Below are 18,765 nucleotides of genomic sequence, written 5' to 3'. Positions count from 1 at the left end.
TACCTCATAGGATTTTTCTAAGGAAAGCACCTGGTACATAGATTGCACTAAAATGTTAATTCTTTACCTTCTTTCTCTTTGTTTATCAAAACTATTGGAGCAAAATTTCCAATGCTTGATCATATCTAACAATGTTGTGTGGCAACTTTAGAACTACTTCAGCCATAGACGGTCAAGGCAGGAAAAAAGTTTTGAGTCTTTCCTTGATTTAAAATTTAAAATTTTCTATCAAATCTTATAATTTTTTATTTTAAAATTATTTTAAACACAAAGTGATACAATTTATCCATAAGGGGTAAACATTTTTATTGTCATTATTAACTTTTTATTTGTAGGGTTTTTTTTTTTTAACTTATAAATTAAATATTCATTACAAATTCAATTGAGAAAAGGGAAGGTGTTGTAGCCGCCAGCCCCTGAAAGACACACAGACCACCAGAACTCAGTGAGTTATAGGGAACACACTCTTTATTCAGCCAGCTGGGTCTGCCAGGGGTATGCAGACCCCAAATTAAGCAGCCCCGAAATGTAGAGGTACAGGGTTTTTAAGCCCTAAATCTCATTCTTCATTCGGTCTGAACACAAGTCTATTTTTCTTCCATTCACTACCTGTCGACCCGCAGGTCGGGTGTGCAAGCGGGAGTACAGAAGCAGAAAGCTTATTGTTAGAATGTTATGTTCCTATGGGCAATAGCCTATGTTCCCATGGCGATAGCCATGTTCCCGTGGGCTATAGCCAAGCAGTAATTTCCTGCAAGTAATAAATTTCTAGTAGTCATTTTTCAGCCACCACAAAGGAAACACAAAGGTCAGGGGGAGAATAAGTGGATTCCCATACTTGTGAGGGTGAGAGGTGTTCGCTTTAACTTTCAATTTTCTAGAAAGCAGCAGGGACTGCTGCTCTTATGAGAATCTAACTCCCGATATCCTGAGGTGGAGCTGAGGTGGAGCTGAGGCCATGATGCTAGTGTCAGGGAGTGGCTGAAGATACAGATGAGGCTTCCCTTGCTCTCTTGCCCACCGCTCACCTCCTGCTGTGCAGTCCCGTTTCTAACAGGCCATGGATGGGTACCAGTCTGTGGACCAGGGGTTGGGGACCCCTGTTCTAGAAAGGCTACTACTGCCTTTTGTCATTTAAAACAACATTTTTTTTTCCAATTAAAAAACATGACTCTCCCTCTTTCATTTCCGTGAAACCAACCCTGGGCAGGCAGCAAGCAGCCTGTGTGAGGGAGTGGGCAGCTCCTGTGGTACCCCAGGTGTACAGCACAGGGCCAAGAGAGAGACTGGTGTAATCGAGAAAGAAGGACAATGAGTATACAGTATTTCAAAATTTGCCTTAACCTTCAAAAGGGAAAACACCACTTACTATTCATTCAGTCAAAGGTTTGTTTCTTGGATCTTTCTCCAAGGAGGGAAAAATGAAATAAAATAAAAACAGATCTTCAAAAAAGAAAAGAAAAAAAACTAGAAAGAAAGATAAATGAAAATAGCTATTTGAAAAGGTGGTGCGATGATGGATGAATTTTTTCTCATTTTTCATTTATATCATCATAATATTTGTGCTGTAATGAAGGTCAAGAGTCATCGGATGCAGACCATACTCTTTGGAAGATGTGGGGTGGTGGGGCATAGTGTATTTATGAGGATGTGAGTGTGGGAGTACGATGTGTGAACCTGTGTGTGTAGAATATGGAGACTGTAGTGTGTGCGTGGAGTTGGGAGTGTGTGTCTATGTGTAAGTGGAATGTGGATGTGCATGGAGTGTGTACATGACAGCGTGAGTGGGTGAGGAGTGTCGGTGTGTGAAGTGTTGTGTGTGTGGAACGTGAAGAGTGCGTGCAGAGTTTGAAGTGTGTGAGAGAGCTAGTGTGCATGTAAGAGGAGTGTGGGTATGAGGGCGTGAGTGTGGAGTGGTGCGTGTGTATGTGTGCGCGCGCGCGTGTGTGTAGCGCGCACAGTGCGTGCGGAAATTGCACTGTGAGTGAGGTAGGTACGCGGAGGGCGGGCGTGTGCGTGAGCGCCCTCCCGCCCCGCCCCTCCGGTTCCCGGGACTCCCGCGTGCCCTGCCCGCCCGGCCCTGTCTGCCGCGGAGGCCGCCCCTCTGCGGAACGCGCCGGGAGACAGGAGGGAGCGAGCGCTGGGGCAGGCGCCGGAGGCCGGGAGCGCGCGGGGCCCGCTGGGGCGGCCGCGGAAATGTGCAGGATGTCCTTCAAGGTGAGCGCCGCGGGCTCCGGGAGGGAGCGCCGGGCGGGGCGGCCGCCCAGCGGCGGCGCGGCCCTGCACCCAGGGACTGCCTGAGCCGCCGCCGCGGGGCCCGCAGGGTGGGCTGGGCGCCGCCCCGGGAGCCGGCGGAGGACCAGAGGAAGCGACCTGGCTGCGATGGGTGTGCGGTTTGGTTGTGTGAGCTTTGCTCGAAAGGCTTTCGTTACTTCTGACTGCAGGTGTGGTGAGCCTTGCTGCCGGGCTAAGGAGCGGCGGGGACTGTCGCCGGGGTAACCGGCGGGGGCGGGGAAGAAGTCCTGGGTCAGCGCTTTCCTGCCGCCGCGCGGGCGGGGACAGGGGCTGCGGCACCGCTTCCCGGTACTGCGTCCGGGTTTCGGGACGCCAGCCGCACCGGGGCTGCCTCCTCAGCAGAGTACTTTTTTGGACACTGAACCTGCTTGAGTGACCAGTACAGAGAGGAGCGGCAATTGATTACCAACTTCAGTGTCCAAAAGAGTCTTGTTTTAAAAGAATTTATTAAAGTCATTCTATTATATCCCCCTCGTTTTGGGATGAAAGTGAAGTTAGCTGATCTACCTCTATCGAAAGGTTGTAATAAAAACAATCGTTAAAATGTATTGAGCACTTAAAATGCGCCTAACGTTGAACCAAAGACGTCAAAGTGCATCTTCTGAATCCTCAGGAAGACCCATGAAATGATAGTGTGGTGGCTTTAAAAAAAAAAAAAAAAAAAAATGAAGAAGTTAAAACAACTCCTCCCACAGTCCTGCAGTCACTAAATGAATGGTGTTAAGATTGAAACCTGAGCCTCTGGCTCCAAAGCCACTGTAACCCCATCTCCTACAGTAGTAGCACGTGTAAGCAGAGGAATGAGATGGTGAGAGTTGCAGATAAGAAATATCTCTCTGGCTACGGTTTGGAAAAGAGAGTGGACCTGGGAGCACAGTCAGGAGGATCTCGGTGTCCTTGTTCAATGGTACTGCACTAGGGCACAGGTGTTGAAGATGGAGGGAAGTAAATATGAGTAACTTAAATTTTTTTTAATATTCAGGATTCAGTAATTTATGTTATTCACAGAGTTGAGAAGGTCAGAGAGGTAAGAGAAAATGTTCAGTCTGCAACATGTAAAGTTTAAGGATTGATGGGAGTCTAAGCAGAGATGCTGATTATACAGCTGTACAAATCAGAAGCCCAGTAGGGTAGTCTGGGCAGGAGATACGGATAAGATTTAGGAGTGAGCAGTGTCAAGTACTAATTGAACCCATGGGACGCAATGTGGTTGCCTAGTGAGACCACATAAAGGTGGAAAATAAGAGGGCTAAGGACAAAATCTTGAAGATCAAGACTTAAGAATGAGCAGAATAAGAGAAGCCCATTGAGAAAACTGACCACCCGCCAGAAATCTATGAGAACTTTCAGAAGCATGTGCTGACATTTAAGCCAAGAATCTTTAGTTTTTCAATAAACACGAAGAAGAACTCAGTTTTAAATACCACAGAGAAATCAAACAGGCTAAGAATTGAAACGTGTTCATTGAATTTAGTAACAAAACAGCCACTGGTGACCTTGATGAGAGTAGTTTCAGTGAAGTGTTTAATTCAAGAGCCAGACTACAATAGCTTGAAAAGAGAGCAAGTGGAAGCCACAAGTGAATTCTTTCAAAAAATTCTACAAGTAACAGTGGCTGCAGCAGGAATCCAGACTTGATCAGGGTTTGTTTGCTCTTAAATAGTAGAGACTTAAGCATCTTTAAATAATAAACATCTCAACAATTTAAAACAATTTTTTTAATGGGCAAAGGATATGAATACACATTTGTCCCAATAAGATATATAAAGGGCCAGTAAGCCACTGAAAAGATGCTCAACATTATAAGCCATCAAGAAAATGCAAATCAAAACTACAATGAGATATCACATTACACCCACCGAGGTGACAGTAATCAGCAAGACAGTTGATGGATGACAAGCGATGGCAAGGATGTGGAGAAATTAGAACCCTCATACACTGCTGGGAATGTGGGAAGAGTGGAAACAACCCAAATGTCCATCAACTGATAATAAACAAAACATGGTATATTTTAGTTAACTAGGTCTGCTGTAACAAAATACTATAGACTGCGTAGCTTACACAACAGGAATTTTATATCACAGTGCTGAAGGCTGGAAAGTCTAAGATCAAGCTGTTGGCAGATGCAGTGTGTGTCGAGAGCCCTCTTTCTGGCTTGCAAACAGCCACCTTCTTACTATATCAGATGGGGGAGAGAAGCTCTGATGTCTCTTCCTTTTCTTATAAGGGCACTAACCCTATTATAGGGGCTCTATCCTCATGGCCTAATCTAAATCCAATTACCTCCCAAAGGCCTCACTTTATAACCCCATCACATTGGGGGTTAGGACTTCAGCATTTGAATTTGGATAGGGGAGTACACAGATATTCTGTCCATAACATGATCTGTCCGTACCGTAGAATATCATTCAACCATAAAAAGAATTGAAGGACTGACATATATTGCAACACAGATGAACCTTGAAAACATTAAGTGAGAGAAACCAGACACAAAAGGCCACATAGAGTATGATTCCATTCATATGAAATGTCCAGAATAGGCAAATCCATAGAGAAAGAAAGTAGATTAGTGATTGCCAGGGGCTGGGGAAGAACTGGGGGACAAGGAGTGATTGTTAATAGGTACAAAGTTTCCTTTTGAGATGAGGAAATGTTCTGGAATAGTATGGTGACAGTTGTAAAATCCTGAAAATACACTAAAAACCACTGAATTCTTTAAAAGGATGGATTTTGTAGTATACAAATTACATCAATGAAAAAGCATTTTAAAATGACAATAGGGAGTGCTAAAAAGGCTTGAATGTAGAGGAGATGATTGAGCTGAGGGATGAATGGGCTGAGGGATGAAAGACTCAGGAGGTAGGCAGACCAGAGAGTGAGCAGGGCTTATTAATTGTAGAGATTAACTAGACAGGTAGAAAAAAAAACCCTCTTCCATTGGAGTAAGAGGAAAGATGAGGTTGAGTGCAGATATTGATGTTTTGTAAAGTGAAGTCCAGGACAAAGTCAGAATTTGGCAGAAAGGGAAGTACCAAAATTTTCACTGAAGAACAAAAAATGATTAGGAGGTGACAACTACCAGGTGAGGTGAGACAGAGGATAAGAAGGTAGGATGGCTTAAGTCTTGAAAAAGCAGAGATTTGTACACCTAACTAGAAGGGCATTGTCTGGAAGCCAGATGAGGAGGGCCCAACCCCATTTCCCACCCTAGGGCTGGTGTGGGAGGAGGCCAGCCTCTGCCAGGGAGGGGTGCTGGGGAGCTTATGGCAAGGAGACAGAGGAAGCACTCTGTGCTAGGTTAAGGATGAAGAGGAGTTGATTTTCCATGCAGTTCCAAAAGGCACAGGAGCAAGGCTGGAGGGGGAAGGGAGCAGAGTCTCAGGTCAGTGGACTAAGCCTGCACAAGTCTGAGCTAACATATCAAACATATTAAAATGTGCCACAGCCCACAGTAATAACAGAGACTTTTTATTGTACATTTTTGGAAGGATTTTTATAATATTGCTTTTAAAATTATTTAGCCATGAATAACATTTAATTTACCTTTGTCCATGATCTTCCTGTTGTTGCTGTCTGTAGTTACTAATTCTCATGTAGTGAGAAAATCAGACCTACAAATTACTTTCATGGGTCATCAATATTTTATAAATACCAATTTTAGCAATTAAAAAAGTTGACAAGATGGTACATTTTGTAGCTATTTAATTAAATATTCATTAACTTTGATTGCAAAACCATAGATTAACTGTTTCATTTTCATAGGCTCCTGAAAGGCTTGTAGGCTCCAGGCCCTGGGTCTCCAAAGCCTTTGTTTAAAAGGCCCAGCATTGTTGGCCGAGTCTGTGGGAGAATAAACAGAGCGTTATAAATCACAATTTAGCCTCTGCTTGATGACTCACAGTCTCCACATGTAGAGCCATTTGCTTCTGAGCCGCATGGACCCTTCTGCATCTATTTTTTAGTCCTTCCTCCATTATGCTGTCAGCAGTCACTTTGTGCTATCGGTTTTCCTCTGATAAACTTCCTCTTTCACAATTGGCAACTCCTAATTTGTTCTGGTTAGGAAAACAGACATGTTCATTAGAATTATTTTTAGAATAAAAGCAAACTCAGAGTGCGGTTCTGAGCCTTTTTGTGGAATAAAGTTCATGGATTTAAGTACGTTGACTTTTGACTTTATAATAGCTCTTTTACTTAGCACTTATTCTTCAAGACTGAGGTTGCCAAAAATCTAACACAGTTAGGACAGTTAGATTCTAACACGGTGAGGAAACTTACTATAATAGAGGAGACATCGTTAGATAAAGAACACCTCCGGAGTCTTTCCTGAGCCTATGTTTCCCAAGCAGATAAAGCATCTCAATGCTCTGTTTCATCTTAGCGGTAGAAATTTCTCATGCCTTGGCCAGAAATACAGGAACTTGTATGTTTTATCCTTGTTCTGAAAGTATGTAAATTATCTCATAACCAACTCCAATTCACCAATCCGCTGGAATTATTTGGATGAACCATATATGTTTTTTAAACAGGTTTATTGAGATACAGATCACATATCATATAATTCACCTATTTAAAGTGTTCATTTCAGTTTTTGTATATTCGCAGAGTTGTACCACCATCAGTATAATCGATTTTAGAGTATTTTAATCACCCCCAAAAGAAACCACATAAACATTAGCAGTCACTCTCTATTCCCCCAAACTTCCCAGCTTCGAATAACTTCTAATCTACTTTCTATCACTATAAATTTGCCTATTCCGGATATATATATATATATATACAGACTTTAAACATGGTCTTGAGTTTGGAAACGCTGGTGGTATATAAATCTCACCTCTAAGGCAGAATGCCTGGGCACATCACTTACTTTTTCTCTTTAGTTTCCTATCACTTACAGAATGTAACATAGCTGACAATACAGGCTTAGCCTTCTTTAATGTTTACTAAGCATTCTGAAATTTTCAGATACTTAGCAGAAAGTGGGACAGTGGATTAGAATAGCCAATAATACATCAAAAGCAGCCTTCTACTCATGGCTTCTCCATCCCTCATTATATCCTTATCAAATGCGGCCTCTGACATCAAAGAAATACATTATTGAACAAAGCTAATATTCTCTTGATTGAATTAACAGTATACAACTGAATTCCTCATTATTCTAAACCCTTTTTTAAAGAATAGTTTAAATCTCTACCCCCTCTTATCTTTTAATTGGAATTCCAATTTTGTACAGATAACAATTTCCCTTCTATGTTTCCTCTCTCCTTCCTTCCTGTACTTAATTTATGGTAATGTGCTAATTAATAATGCATGGACCAAAATTCTGGCAGTAAATGAGGAAAAAATGAGAAGAAAATGTGGCATATCTGGAAGTACATGCTCAATTTTTCTCACAAGGTATAGGATATAAGACATCGGACTCTGGACTCAAACAGACTTGGGTTTGAATCCTGGCCTTGTTACTTCCTAACTATATGATCTTGAGTAATTCACTTCTGTAACTCTGTTGTCTCATCTTAAAAATGAGAGGAATAATAACACTTAACTCATGAGGTTGTTTCCAGACTTAAATGCATCAGAGCAGTGGAACTGCTTAGCACACTGCCTGACAGAGCAGGATCTCAACATTGGTTGTCATTACTGTTCCTCATAATATTGCAACCAACAAACCTAAGGGAGGCTCACTGGCCTCTTTGTAGAGATGAGAAAAACCAAGAAAGAGGTAATAATAGCATAATTGGTAAAGTACTTTATGATTTGTGTGACACACATTGTCTCCTTTAAAGGCTGGAAGGCTTGTCCTTGGTCCACTCCACTGCGTTTGTGATTTGTATATATTATACCTGAGGACTTTTAAAAGTTACTCAGACAATATGGTGTGCGCAAGCCCCAAAGAGAAGGAAGTCCAGGGGACTTGCCATCTTGGCAGAAGAGGAGCTTGGAATGAGAATAGGAAGGAGGTCACTGGGGTCCACACTGCCTGTTCCTCTCTGTCTACAGGAGGAGAATTCCGCGGGAGGCAGAACAGTGTAATGGCTAAAAGGACAACTTCGAGGGCCAGACCACCTGGGGCTGAAGACTGCCTTGTCATTTCTCACTTACTTCATTTGTGTGGTTGGATAGTAACACTATCGACTTCACTGTGATGAGGATTAAATGAGCCAGTATATGCAGACTATATACCGAGTGGTACAGAATGAGCACTTAGTATTAGCTCAAGATTCCTGCCCTCCCATAATGTGTCAGCCACAGTGTGATAGGAGAATTACCCATTTCTTTGCTAGACCTTTCCACCTGGAAGCCCCATAGATACTTGAAACTCAGCATGTTCAAAGCTGAAATTATTTTTCCCCAAAACTCATCCTTCCTATGATATTTCCTACTTTCATGAGTGGTGTCAAGCAGGCACTCAAACCAGAAACCTGGGACTCAATCCAGACTCCTTCTCCCTCCTCTCCTGCACTAACATTTGCAGATCAAGACTATTCAGTTTAGCGTCTTAAAATGTCTCCAGTCTCTCATCTTGCCATTCCCATTCTCGTTGCCTCAGCTCAGGCCCTCATCATCTCTTGTCCTGTCTCTGCAGCTGCCTCCTAACCCTCACAGTCTGGCTCCAGTTCTCAGTCCATTCTCCCTGAAGTTGCCACAGGACCTTCCTGCAATGCAGAACTTATAGTCTCCCCCCATCTTAAAAACCTTTCCTTGACTCCCCCATGCCCACCAGGGTAAAGTGCAAACCCCATTAGCTTGGCACAGCAGACCCTCCAGGCCCTGACGACCTGCCCCACAGCATCTGTTGCCCTATCTCCTCTCATACCTTTCGCCCCAGCCCTTCCCAGGTAGAGGTGGTTCCCAGATGCTGTGGGGAGTCTCTGTGTCTTTGTATCACCACCCCATAAGCCTGGGATGCACATCACCAGTGCCCCTGCTCATCTTTCAAAACTCTTCCCAAGAATTCCCTCTCTTCAAAGACAGCCCTAGTCACCTTCCTCAGGTAGAATTGACTGTTCTCTGCTTTCACCAGAAGTGTCTGCATTCCCACTCTCCAATAATAACTCTGATGCCTCTTGACATGAGTTATTTTCCTACTAGGCCATAAAGCCGCTATGAGCAGAGATCAATGTGATTCACACCTCTAGTTGTAGCCACTGTCCCTAGCACATGCTAGTAACCAAGTAAACAACTTCACCTGGGCAGATATTTTAACAAGCCGTGAGGGCTGTGCATTTATAGCTAGATTTTTTTGTTTACTATTAAAGTACATTTGCATGTATTATCTCATTTAATCCTCCAACAACATATGATTGAGGTACTACTATTATTATTGATCCTGTTTTACCGGGGTAGAGAGAAATTAAATAACCTCCCCAAGGTCACAGAGCTGGGAAGAAGCAGGGTCAAGACTTAAACTCAGCTTTCTTACCCCAAGTTGATTACTCTGTCATGCCTCTATCTCCCAACAAACCAAACAAACCTTGAGAGAAAAATGAAATGTTTACAGCTTTTCACAAATCCAGAACCTTCTAGGAAACCAGGATGTGTAGCCAGAGCAGGAGAGAAATCCCTGAAGCCATCCCTATAAGCAGGAGAGGCTTCTGACCTGAGTGCTTATGATGGCAATAGAAGATTGTGGTTGGCTGATGGTTTTTGAAAGGTATTTGGGTTAAAGTGAAATCACTAAAAATGGGTTACAATTTATTACTCTCAAGTTTTCATATTTCAGGAAAAGCCAGCAGAGCTGTTCCATAGTGCATATTAAATTCTCTTCCTAACTTATCCTCCCAAACTTCATTTTGACCTCCTCATGCAACCTCTTTAATAATAGGGCATTGTTCCATGGCTTATTATACAAGTCAAACCTGCCTTACTCTTTCTTCACCCAGTTAATAACATCTATAACGTTAGACCCAGCCTGGTGCAAAAGCCACAAACACTGGATGTGAGCACTACCATGCCAGTTTGGCTCAGAAACTCCTGGGACAGTAAAATTTACACCTTCAGGGAAAGCAAATTGTTCACCTGGAATCTGAGGTGATTTTTTCCCTCCTAACGAAGCCAAAAAGCTATTCAAAGTATGTTTGTAATCTTCTTATCACTCCATGCTTTTCATGCATTCAAGAATGCACAAGAACGCGAAGTCGTATTGTGCTGAAGGGCTTCTGGAATGAAATCCTCATACCAACAAACGCTGCCATCACTCTGCTTTCTCTGTGCTTCCATTTAGATGGCTCCATGGAGTAGCTGAAATTGTTGGTGTTTTCTCTTTAGCTTAGCGTAGGTAAGTTAGGTATTGTATTTGATACCTTGTCGATACACTTAAAAGACATTGCATAAAAGGCCTTTTGGGTCAGGTGGGTGTTTTAAGCCCACCCCAAAAAAGTGTTTTTGTTAAACAATTTGAATACTAGAAAATTTCCTGAGACCAGCAAAATTCTGTATTAGTACCAATACTCTGAGTTTAATTTTGCCTATTGATGCTAACTTCATAAAGAAAAATGGAGAGAAGGAAATTAGCATTTGTCAGCATTTATGATGTGTTGGGCACCGCAGTTAACCTACATGGTTTAATCCTTATCATAAACTTCAAGACAGGTAATGTGATCTCTGTCTAAGCAGGAGGAAATTGAGACCCACCAGGGCCCAGTCCATTGTTCAGCACTGGGGTTCAAACCCAAAGCCGTCTGGCTCCAGGCCTGCCCTCCCCCCTCTGCTCCCACCGTGACTGTTCCCTACAAATCCAAATCGGCCTGTTTTAGAGAAGTTGTGCCGCAGTCAACTCTGCTGCTCTTGTTTTGGAAAACGGTTTTCCAGCTCTATTCCCCCTATGGGTCTGGTGCCAACACTAACTTTACAGTTTTAACCCAGTGTGAAGGATCCATACGAGGACACGTAAGAGCATTTGCTGCCCAGAGTTCCCGGTTCTTCACTGAAACCTCTGGCAAGATTCAGCTGAAGCAGAGAAAATTAGGAGAGAAAGTGAGGCCTTTACCCAGACAGCTGGAATCTGGTAGAAGGTGTTGAGGACATAGAAAAGGTGTGGGTCAACTCCTTCGGGAGGTCAGAATTGGAAGTGGGTTTTCTCTGCTTAAAGGTGAAGGGGGATTTGGGAATGTTTCAGGGAGGAAATAGCCTTTAAACAGACACTTGGCCTTGAAGGTTTGGGAAAACCTCATTTAAAGCAAAAAGGAAACTATGAACAAAGAAACAGGCAGGAAAGTGAGTACATTGGTGGGAAATAGGGTATTAATAGTGCTGTATTATCAACAACTTTGCTCTTCATAACAGCACTGGGGCTCAGGTATCTGCTCTAAAACAATGCATTCCCTGACCAAGGATATTGTAGTCATTTATTGCTGGAAGAGCAATCTTGCAAATGATATGCTGCATCTGGAAGTCCTGCTTTTTGAGTGGTATATATTTGCGTAGAAGCGGTCTCATTAACTGATGTGGACTTTAAGATCCTGTTTCATTTTGCTTCTGCAGAAGGAAACTCCACTTGCCAATGCCGCATTCTGGGCAGCGAGAAGAGGAAACCTGGCTCTGCTCAGGCTGTTGCTGAACAGTGGCCGGGTGGACGTGGACTGCAGGGACAGTGTACGGACAGACTCATTCGGTATATGCATGCCAAGAGCACGCCGTGTCCCGCTCGTCAGCATGAGAGCACCACCTAAATACATTTCCCTTCACAGTGCTCGCCTACTTTTTCATATTTGCTTGCTATATCCTTTTCAAAAAGTCTAAGATATCATGGTGAACTTAAAAATACATTGGGGAAATAATTACATGCATAAAGCAGAAGGAGGCCACAATAGGGAATAGGAGGCCACACTTCACTGGGAATCAGAATTGGCAGATTCCAAAAAGGAAAAGGTTAGAGAATTCAAACCAGCTGCTTTCGCGGAAAAGTGGAGATAATTTATAGCAGAAGTGGGCTGCTGTGGAGGTGAGAGTTAGGTTTTTTCTGCAAGGGTGAGAGAACTGAGAAATGGAAGCCTCCACCCAGTCTCTCCTCCTTTCATTACCTTTGCAAAGATCAATACATTCGTTGTCAATTAAGGGGAACTAAAAATAGACACTACCACCCCCTGGCAGGCATCACTTAGGAAGCCCTTCCCTCCCCAGCGGAGGCAGTGCTTCCTCTGGACTCAGCAGGATTTCTCCACATCTCTGGGGACAAGGAGGACCTAAGATGAGAAGAGAGAGAGGAGAAATGTTTTGATTTTAGGATCTAAATAAAATGTTTTTCAAAGGAGCCTTATTGTTTTCCTGAAAACAGGACGTACCATTTCCAGCTTTTATTACACAAATTTGGTAATTGAGATCAGCCCCCAGCCTGCGGGAGACAGGGTTTGCTGCAGTTCGCCTGCCTCCTGGGGCCATCGGTGGGGGGTATCCTGGGTTTGCTCCTTCAGAGCCACTTGCGCCCTTCTCCAGCGTCCTCTGTGGCCTGGCCTCGTGGACTCGCTTTCTTCTGGCTTCCAGTTAGGTTTGGCCAATGGGGACATTGGCAGGAGTCAGAGGGTGGAAAGATAGGGACCTTGGGGAGCCCAGTGCTCCCCTCTCCAGCTCTGTCTGACAGCAGGACCCTCATTCTGTGTCCTGGGAGCCACTACCTTCCCTTGGTGCCTTCAGGCCTGGGCCGGCAGTGGAACTCACTGTTACTAGCTCCCAGTCCTACACTGTTCTTTGTAATGTCCCTATACCCAGAGCATAGTTTTATAAATAGTCTCTCTATTAAATTTTCTTCCAATCATCCTAATTTGAATGTACCATCTGTTCCTCGCCAGGACCCAGACTGGGCATCTGCATACTGGCCATGCAGTATGCAGGACTGGAGTAGGGATGCTGGTTGTCATTGTGGCATCACCCATAACCATGTTAATGACCACCTTTTCCCTTATTCTTGAAGCCGCACCTTCTCAGACACCCCTATGACCTTCTGCCTTCCAGCTTCCCAGGGCCACCACCCATTGTCACACACGTGCTGTCCCCTAGAAAACCCCACGTTCTCAGCCTCTTCTGTGCTCTTTCCCCATCAGAAGTTACCTCCTAACACCACCTCTTTTTTCCTCAGGGCTCAAACCCTTTTTCTGCTGGGCGACCAGGAGCTATTTTAATTAAAAAAAAAAAAAAAATTGCTTCTATGAATAGATACTAATATGTTTATAGGTTCTGCCTCCTATTTCAATCAAAAAGCCATTTTATCAGGAGCTTTTGGAGAGATGATTCCTTAAGGCAATGGAGCAAGTCTAAATGATGATAATTCCAGGTGCTTGTTCCTTGTAAAAGGACTTCTAAGACTGGTGGTGACTGAGGGGCAGGTTGATATTCGGGCCTTGCACAGGCCTTTGTTCCTGTGGACATTTCGTTGGGTGGGTTTCTGCCTCCCCACATGCCGCCTGCACATGGAGTGTGCGTTCCAGGATGATTTCTTCTTGTGGTGAATGACCTCTGGGCTAGTAGCGCTAATGGGGCCAAGCCTCAGAATCGCCTGGGATGCCTGTAAGAGCTGATAGAATTGGGGACAGGCCCCAGTGCTTTGCTGGGCACTGCTCCTAACCTCAGAGTATGTTCAAACTTTTCCAATGAATAGCAGTGTAAAGAACAAATGCGTTATCTCTAGGCCACCCACTTTATAGCAGCACTTTGATTTGCTAACACTCATTCATCCTCACTTCCTCTATGAATGTTATCTTCAGATGATGTTTACATTTTTTTGCTTGGCTCATCTCTCTGACACACTTTAATCCACAAAGATGTGCAATGGCAAGGTTCTTTTAGCCTTTTTAGACATATGAATCTATGTATTTCACCATCTTGCTCATCGTGGTCTTTACTACATTTATACCCACTGTATCCTGTTCAAAATCAGCTCATTTCAAAAGAGACATTTTAAGATCAGGCAGTGAAACAAAGTAACCTTAATCTTTAGAGAATTAAAATCAGTCAAGCTAATAAGTTTTGAATATAAAGGAAATATTTTCGTGCAGCTTAGTGCATCAACAAATACCTTTATTCTCTTTCTCCTTTATCCCAACCTTTGACTTCTTTGCAATTGACCAATATGTAGAATTAAAATATAATCTATAAAAAGTATATTTGTTATTTGTTTCATTCATGTTTCCTCACTGTAATACAGATGAGTCTACCATTTTTTATTTTAGCTTTTAAATATCCAAATTAAGGTTTTTGTGCATCCTCTGGCTCACGATTAATTTTTATTCTAAGGCTAATGTGACCTATGATAAAAAAAAAATTCCCATCTCTTATAGCTTGTCTGTTTTAACTGATTTAAAAGCAAGGTTTGTTCTATCCTCAATCTAAATAAAAATTTCTCATGTTCGAGAGGAAATTAGAAATACAGAGCTTGCCACTCCAACCTTGGAAAATATGGAGGAAGGATTTCAACTGCATAATGGATGGTAGACCCTACATGAAGGCCTTACATTGAAATACAAAACACGGGATAGAGAAAGTACCGCAGAGCACTTCCATGAAGCCATTAGCTTTTCTTGACTCTACCTACACTTTTTATTTATAGCAAACAAGATTTCCAAAACCAGCATTAACATTCACAGAAGTCAACAAATGCCAAATGATAACCTAACATTTACTGAACTGTTATTTTCTAACAGTTGCTGAATTAAAATCTAACATTATGCTAGGCACATTACCTGAATTATTTCATTTACCTATTTAATTAGGCAGATATTATTATTATTCTCCATTTTATAGATGAGGAGAATGAGCCTTTGGAAGGTTAGATAACCTGCCCAAGGTCATACTGTCAGAGCCCACTGAATTATACTGCCCTTCTACGAAAGCTCACAGATATAAATAACACGAAACTTCTAAGAGTCACTTATCCCTGTATCCTAGGGAGCCTTATGTTTAGAACCGTCTCATCATCTGCTCCTGGAAGGCAGTTTGCTAAGTCTGCAGAGGTGATAGTTCAGATTACAATTTCAAGCCCTTATAAACGACTATAAATTAAACTACAACAGTCGGCTTGAATTAAGGGGTCGGTACACCTCAAGGCCTTGAACCTAAAAGCTGGAAGAAGCCTTGATGATTACCCCATCTAACTCCTCATTTTAAAGATGAGGTAAATGAGCCCCAGGAATTGTAAGCAACTTGCCCCAGGTTACACTGTTCGACTGGAATCCCAGGGCTCCTGACTCTTACTTCTGTAGTCTCTTATTTCATCGTGGTGCCTTTTACCTCTACTTGAATCAGTCTTACAGACTTTTAAACTCTGAAAACCAACTGGTACTGTTTAACCCATTTTTTGCATTAGTAGCAGTGTTTTGGCTCAGGAATCATTTAATATGAATCATGAAATGAGGCCACTACGTCTCCACTGCCTCAAACTACAGTAACCATGGTTCACTTGGCCTACATTTCCAAAGGTAATGAAAGCAAGTGAATTTTTAAATTGAAAATTCCAGCCTCAATAATTTGTCGCTTTACTTTTTCTCATCTAGTCTGCTTTGAAAAATTATTCGTAAGACACTTTTATCACTGTGGGAATCTTTGTGCTCAGACATGCCCCGAATGGAGCTGACATCCCTGTGGCCTCAGGACACCTCTCTGACGTATGATGGCCTAACTGTTCATCTGTCTCTCCTCCATTCAGCATGGCACCACCCTCCTCATGGTCGCCTCCTATGCTGGTCACATAGATTGCGTGAAGGAACTCGTTCTCCAAGGGGCGGACATCAACCTCCAGAGAGAGGTAGGTCAGGTTCTGCACTTGAATAAGAATGACCCAGGCGACAGAGGCTTGGAGTTTTCACAATAGTGACTTGTTAGGAAAGGCAAGTCACTGCTTTGCCCTATGGGACCCTAAAGCCCAGATTTCTGACTTTGTTGCGCCTAAAATAAGGCCCAGTAACTGGTCATTGGTTGTCCTGCATGTGCTGCAGTTCAAGGTACCAGACCTCTAACCATGTTCCTTAGACGCTCAAACATTTCTTCCAAGCTTAAATCAGTTTTTCCTTTTACTGAGACGCTACAGAATTTCTAGGATTTTCCTGGAGATCATCAATGTTTTAGAACCTGTTCTTAATGAGGCTCACCTGCTAGACCATCTCAACCACTCCTGCCAAACCACGTTTTCAAAGGACTTCTCTGACAGGCCATGTATGAAATAAGCTCTCCCTGGAAAACCCATGTGGTGAGCATCAGACTAAAATGTGAGCCTTTCCCCACACCTCATTCAAGAGCAATCTTAGGAGTTCGATCTAGCCCAAGGATCCATTCTTGGTCCACTGTAGAGGACCAATGGGAGGCCAGGGCATTCTGACATACTTTGGAATTCAGGTCTGAGAAGAGTCTATATATTTCCCAGCCAATATAGGGCCTGGGAAATTAATCTTCATGGAGATACATGCACAGGTCATCCCTAGAGTGAATCTGACTTCTCAGTTCACACTGACTCAGACTGGAGATGGGCGTCCTAGGGCGAGCTCCAAGCTAGACTGGAACATTTAGTTTTCCTTGATCCACTCTTATCCACAGGCTTGCCCTACCATTGATGTTTCAGAAAGGACTATTCATCAACCAAACGTTCATCAAGCAATGCACTCCACCTTCCAGGCTGGACCACCTTCTCTCTATGGAGCCATTTAAGACACACCAGTAGTAAGGGCTGAATGTTTCACGGGACTTCTAGAAGTCCCTTCCATCCCCCCTCTGATTGTCCCTTTGACTGTGGATCATGGGAGAGTGACATTTAATGCATAGAATCTGGAGTCTGGTTCTCTGTGGCCTTGGATCAGCAAGTCTGGTCTGTTGAGAGGAGCAGTACAAAGAGACTGCAGCAAATCCAACCAACCATTCTTCTCAGACAGATTCTTCTGTGCAATTTCCATAACACTGGATCATTGTTTTAGGTTATTTTCACTTCAGCAGCTAATTTTCTTCTTGGAAGAAAATGTTTGGGCCCATTTAGAATTATAGTTTAAAATTACCCTAATCTTTTTATTTTTCCTCTCTGCTATACAGTCTTTTTTTTTATTTTGACTTTAAAGAAGAGACAGATTTTCTTTAATAAAAACAGTATGATCCAGATCTACTTACTCAAAAACTTTATCCTTAAAGGCAAGTTCAACATGCACAAAAATGTCTCCAGAACAACTGAGAAAAGCTGAGAGAAGAAGAGAAACATTTATTTGATTTCCAGCTAATGTATAGCTTTTATAGTTTTATATCTATTTGGTTCCAATTGTGCAGATAATGTTTTTGAAGATGTAAACTACTGTGCATTGAACACAGTGGCCCTTGAGGACTTACCAAAGTGTGCCCAGTTTAGAGGTAACCTGTATGGCTTAAATGATTGCAACTATGTAAGTTCGTGGTGGTTCCCTGCCTGAGGCCATGGGTCTGCGACAATAGATCTGCTAAAGCAGAGAGGCCCTAAGCTCACCTCCTCTGTTTTGGAAGCTGAAAGTGCTCAGCAGTGCTGTGGAATTTATGTAACAGGCTTTTCTACCTTGATTCATTTGTAATCCATTTTGCAATATTAGGATATTTGTTTCTTAAAAAAAATACCTGCCGCTCTTTTCTTAGGTTGGCTATCTAGACACACAGAGCTCACTAGAGAGACAAACTGGAAGCTGGTGGTCCTCAAAGACCATTTCTCTAGAGAACCAGCAATAGTGGCTGAGTAAAACTGTCAGGTATAGGAGCTGCACACGCAGTTGTCAGGAAGCCCTGGGTGTCAGCAGTAAAGCCTGTGCATCTCAGACCTCTATTCACAAATCAGACTGAAGCCTCACACCTATTGTCTACAGATTGCTGCATGCAGGTGCACAGTGGCTAATAGTATGTATATTCCAAAGCTGGCTCGAATGACTATAAACGTGATTTTTGTAATTAATGTATCAAAAAAGCTTATTGAAAAACAAATCCTTTCTCTTAATGAAGAAACAACTCCTAGAAATGACCCTTGGTAGTTTCTAAAATTAACGTCTGTCAAGAAGATGAGAATTTTTCTAATCTAGCCAAGTTTCTCTGTCCAGACCTTATTACATCTTAAGGTTTCTGGAAGCCAGCATACTCCACTGCACGAAGGCAATGGGTGGGTGCTTCCCACTTGTTTTATGGAAACCAAGGAGAAAAGCACTCCGAAAGGCTCTGTGAATGGGCACATCACCTGTGCTTTCCTTGCACTGAGTCTACTTGGGGGCACAGTCTGAGACAGAGGGTTGTGTCTAGGAAGGTGTCAGCAGGTGTCTTACCACAGTTGTGGGCATCATTGGTGCTGTCACACACACATATGTTCACATACACATGTGAACGCAGTCTTAAGAAAAAGATTCAGAGTGGTCAGTAATCCAGAGGACATCCTCTCCCTGGCTACTCGCACCTAGGTGAGAAACTAACACCTTAATGCTCCCAGCTAAACCATGGAAAAAGGGTTTTCTCCTCACTGAGTCTGGGAAAGTGTAGTTAGCTTCATCCCATAAC

The 18,765-nt window shown here is 42.9% G+C and overlaps 1 protein-coding gene across 8 annotated transcripts in view; it reads left to right on the top strand.

The window, feature by feature from the left end:
• The window catches only part of ANKRD29 (ankyrin repeat domain 29), a 50,266-nt gene that overhangs the window by 4,648 nt on the left and 26,853 nt on the right, over positions 1-18,765 (top strand). For 2 of the 8 annotated variants that reach the window (XM_016166024.2, XM_036229910.1), the window contains exons 1-3: positions 2,056-2,217; positions 11,779-11,889; positions 15,932-16,030. In XM_016166024.2, the coding sequence (XP_016021510.1) occupies positions 2,197-2,217; positions 11,779-11,889; positions 15,932-16,030 (231 nt within the window). In that variant the 5' untranslated portion in view covers positions 2,056-2,196. Of the gene's footprint in view, positions 1-2,052; positions 2,218-10,519; positions 10,574-11,724; positions 11,909-15,931; positions 16,031-18,765 lie in introns of those variants that run through there. The other 6 variants (XM_016166253.2, XM_016166093.2, XM_036229908.1 and 3 more) reach the window with 6 other exon arrangements.

This window comes from Rousettus aegyptiacus, unplaced genomic scaffold, assembly GCF_014176215.1.
Source record: "Rousettus aegyptiacus isolate mRouAeg1 unplaced genomic scaffold, mRouAeg1.p scaffold_m13_p_12, whole genome shotgun sequence".
NCBI classification, from domain to species: domain Eukaryota; kingdom Metazoa; phylum Chordata; class Mammalia; order Chiroptera; family Pteropodidae; genus Rousettus; species Rousettus aegyptiacus.
Note: the sequence above shows the minus strand (reverse complement) of the source record. Positions and strands in the feature narration are given on the sequence as shown.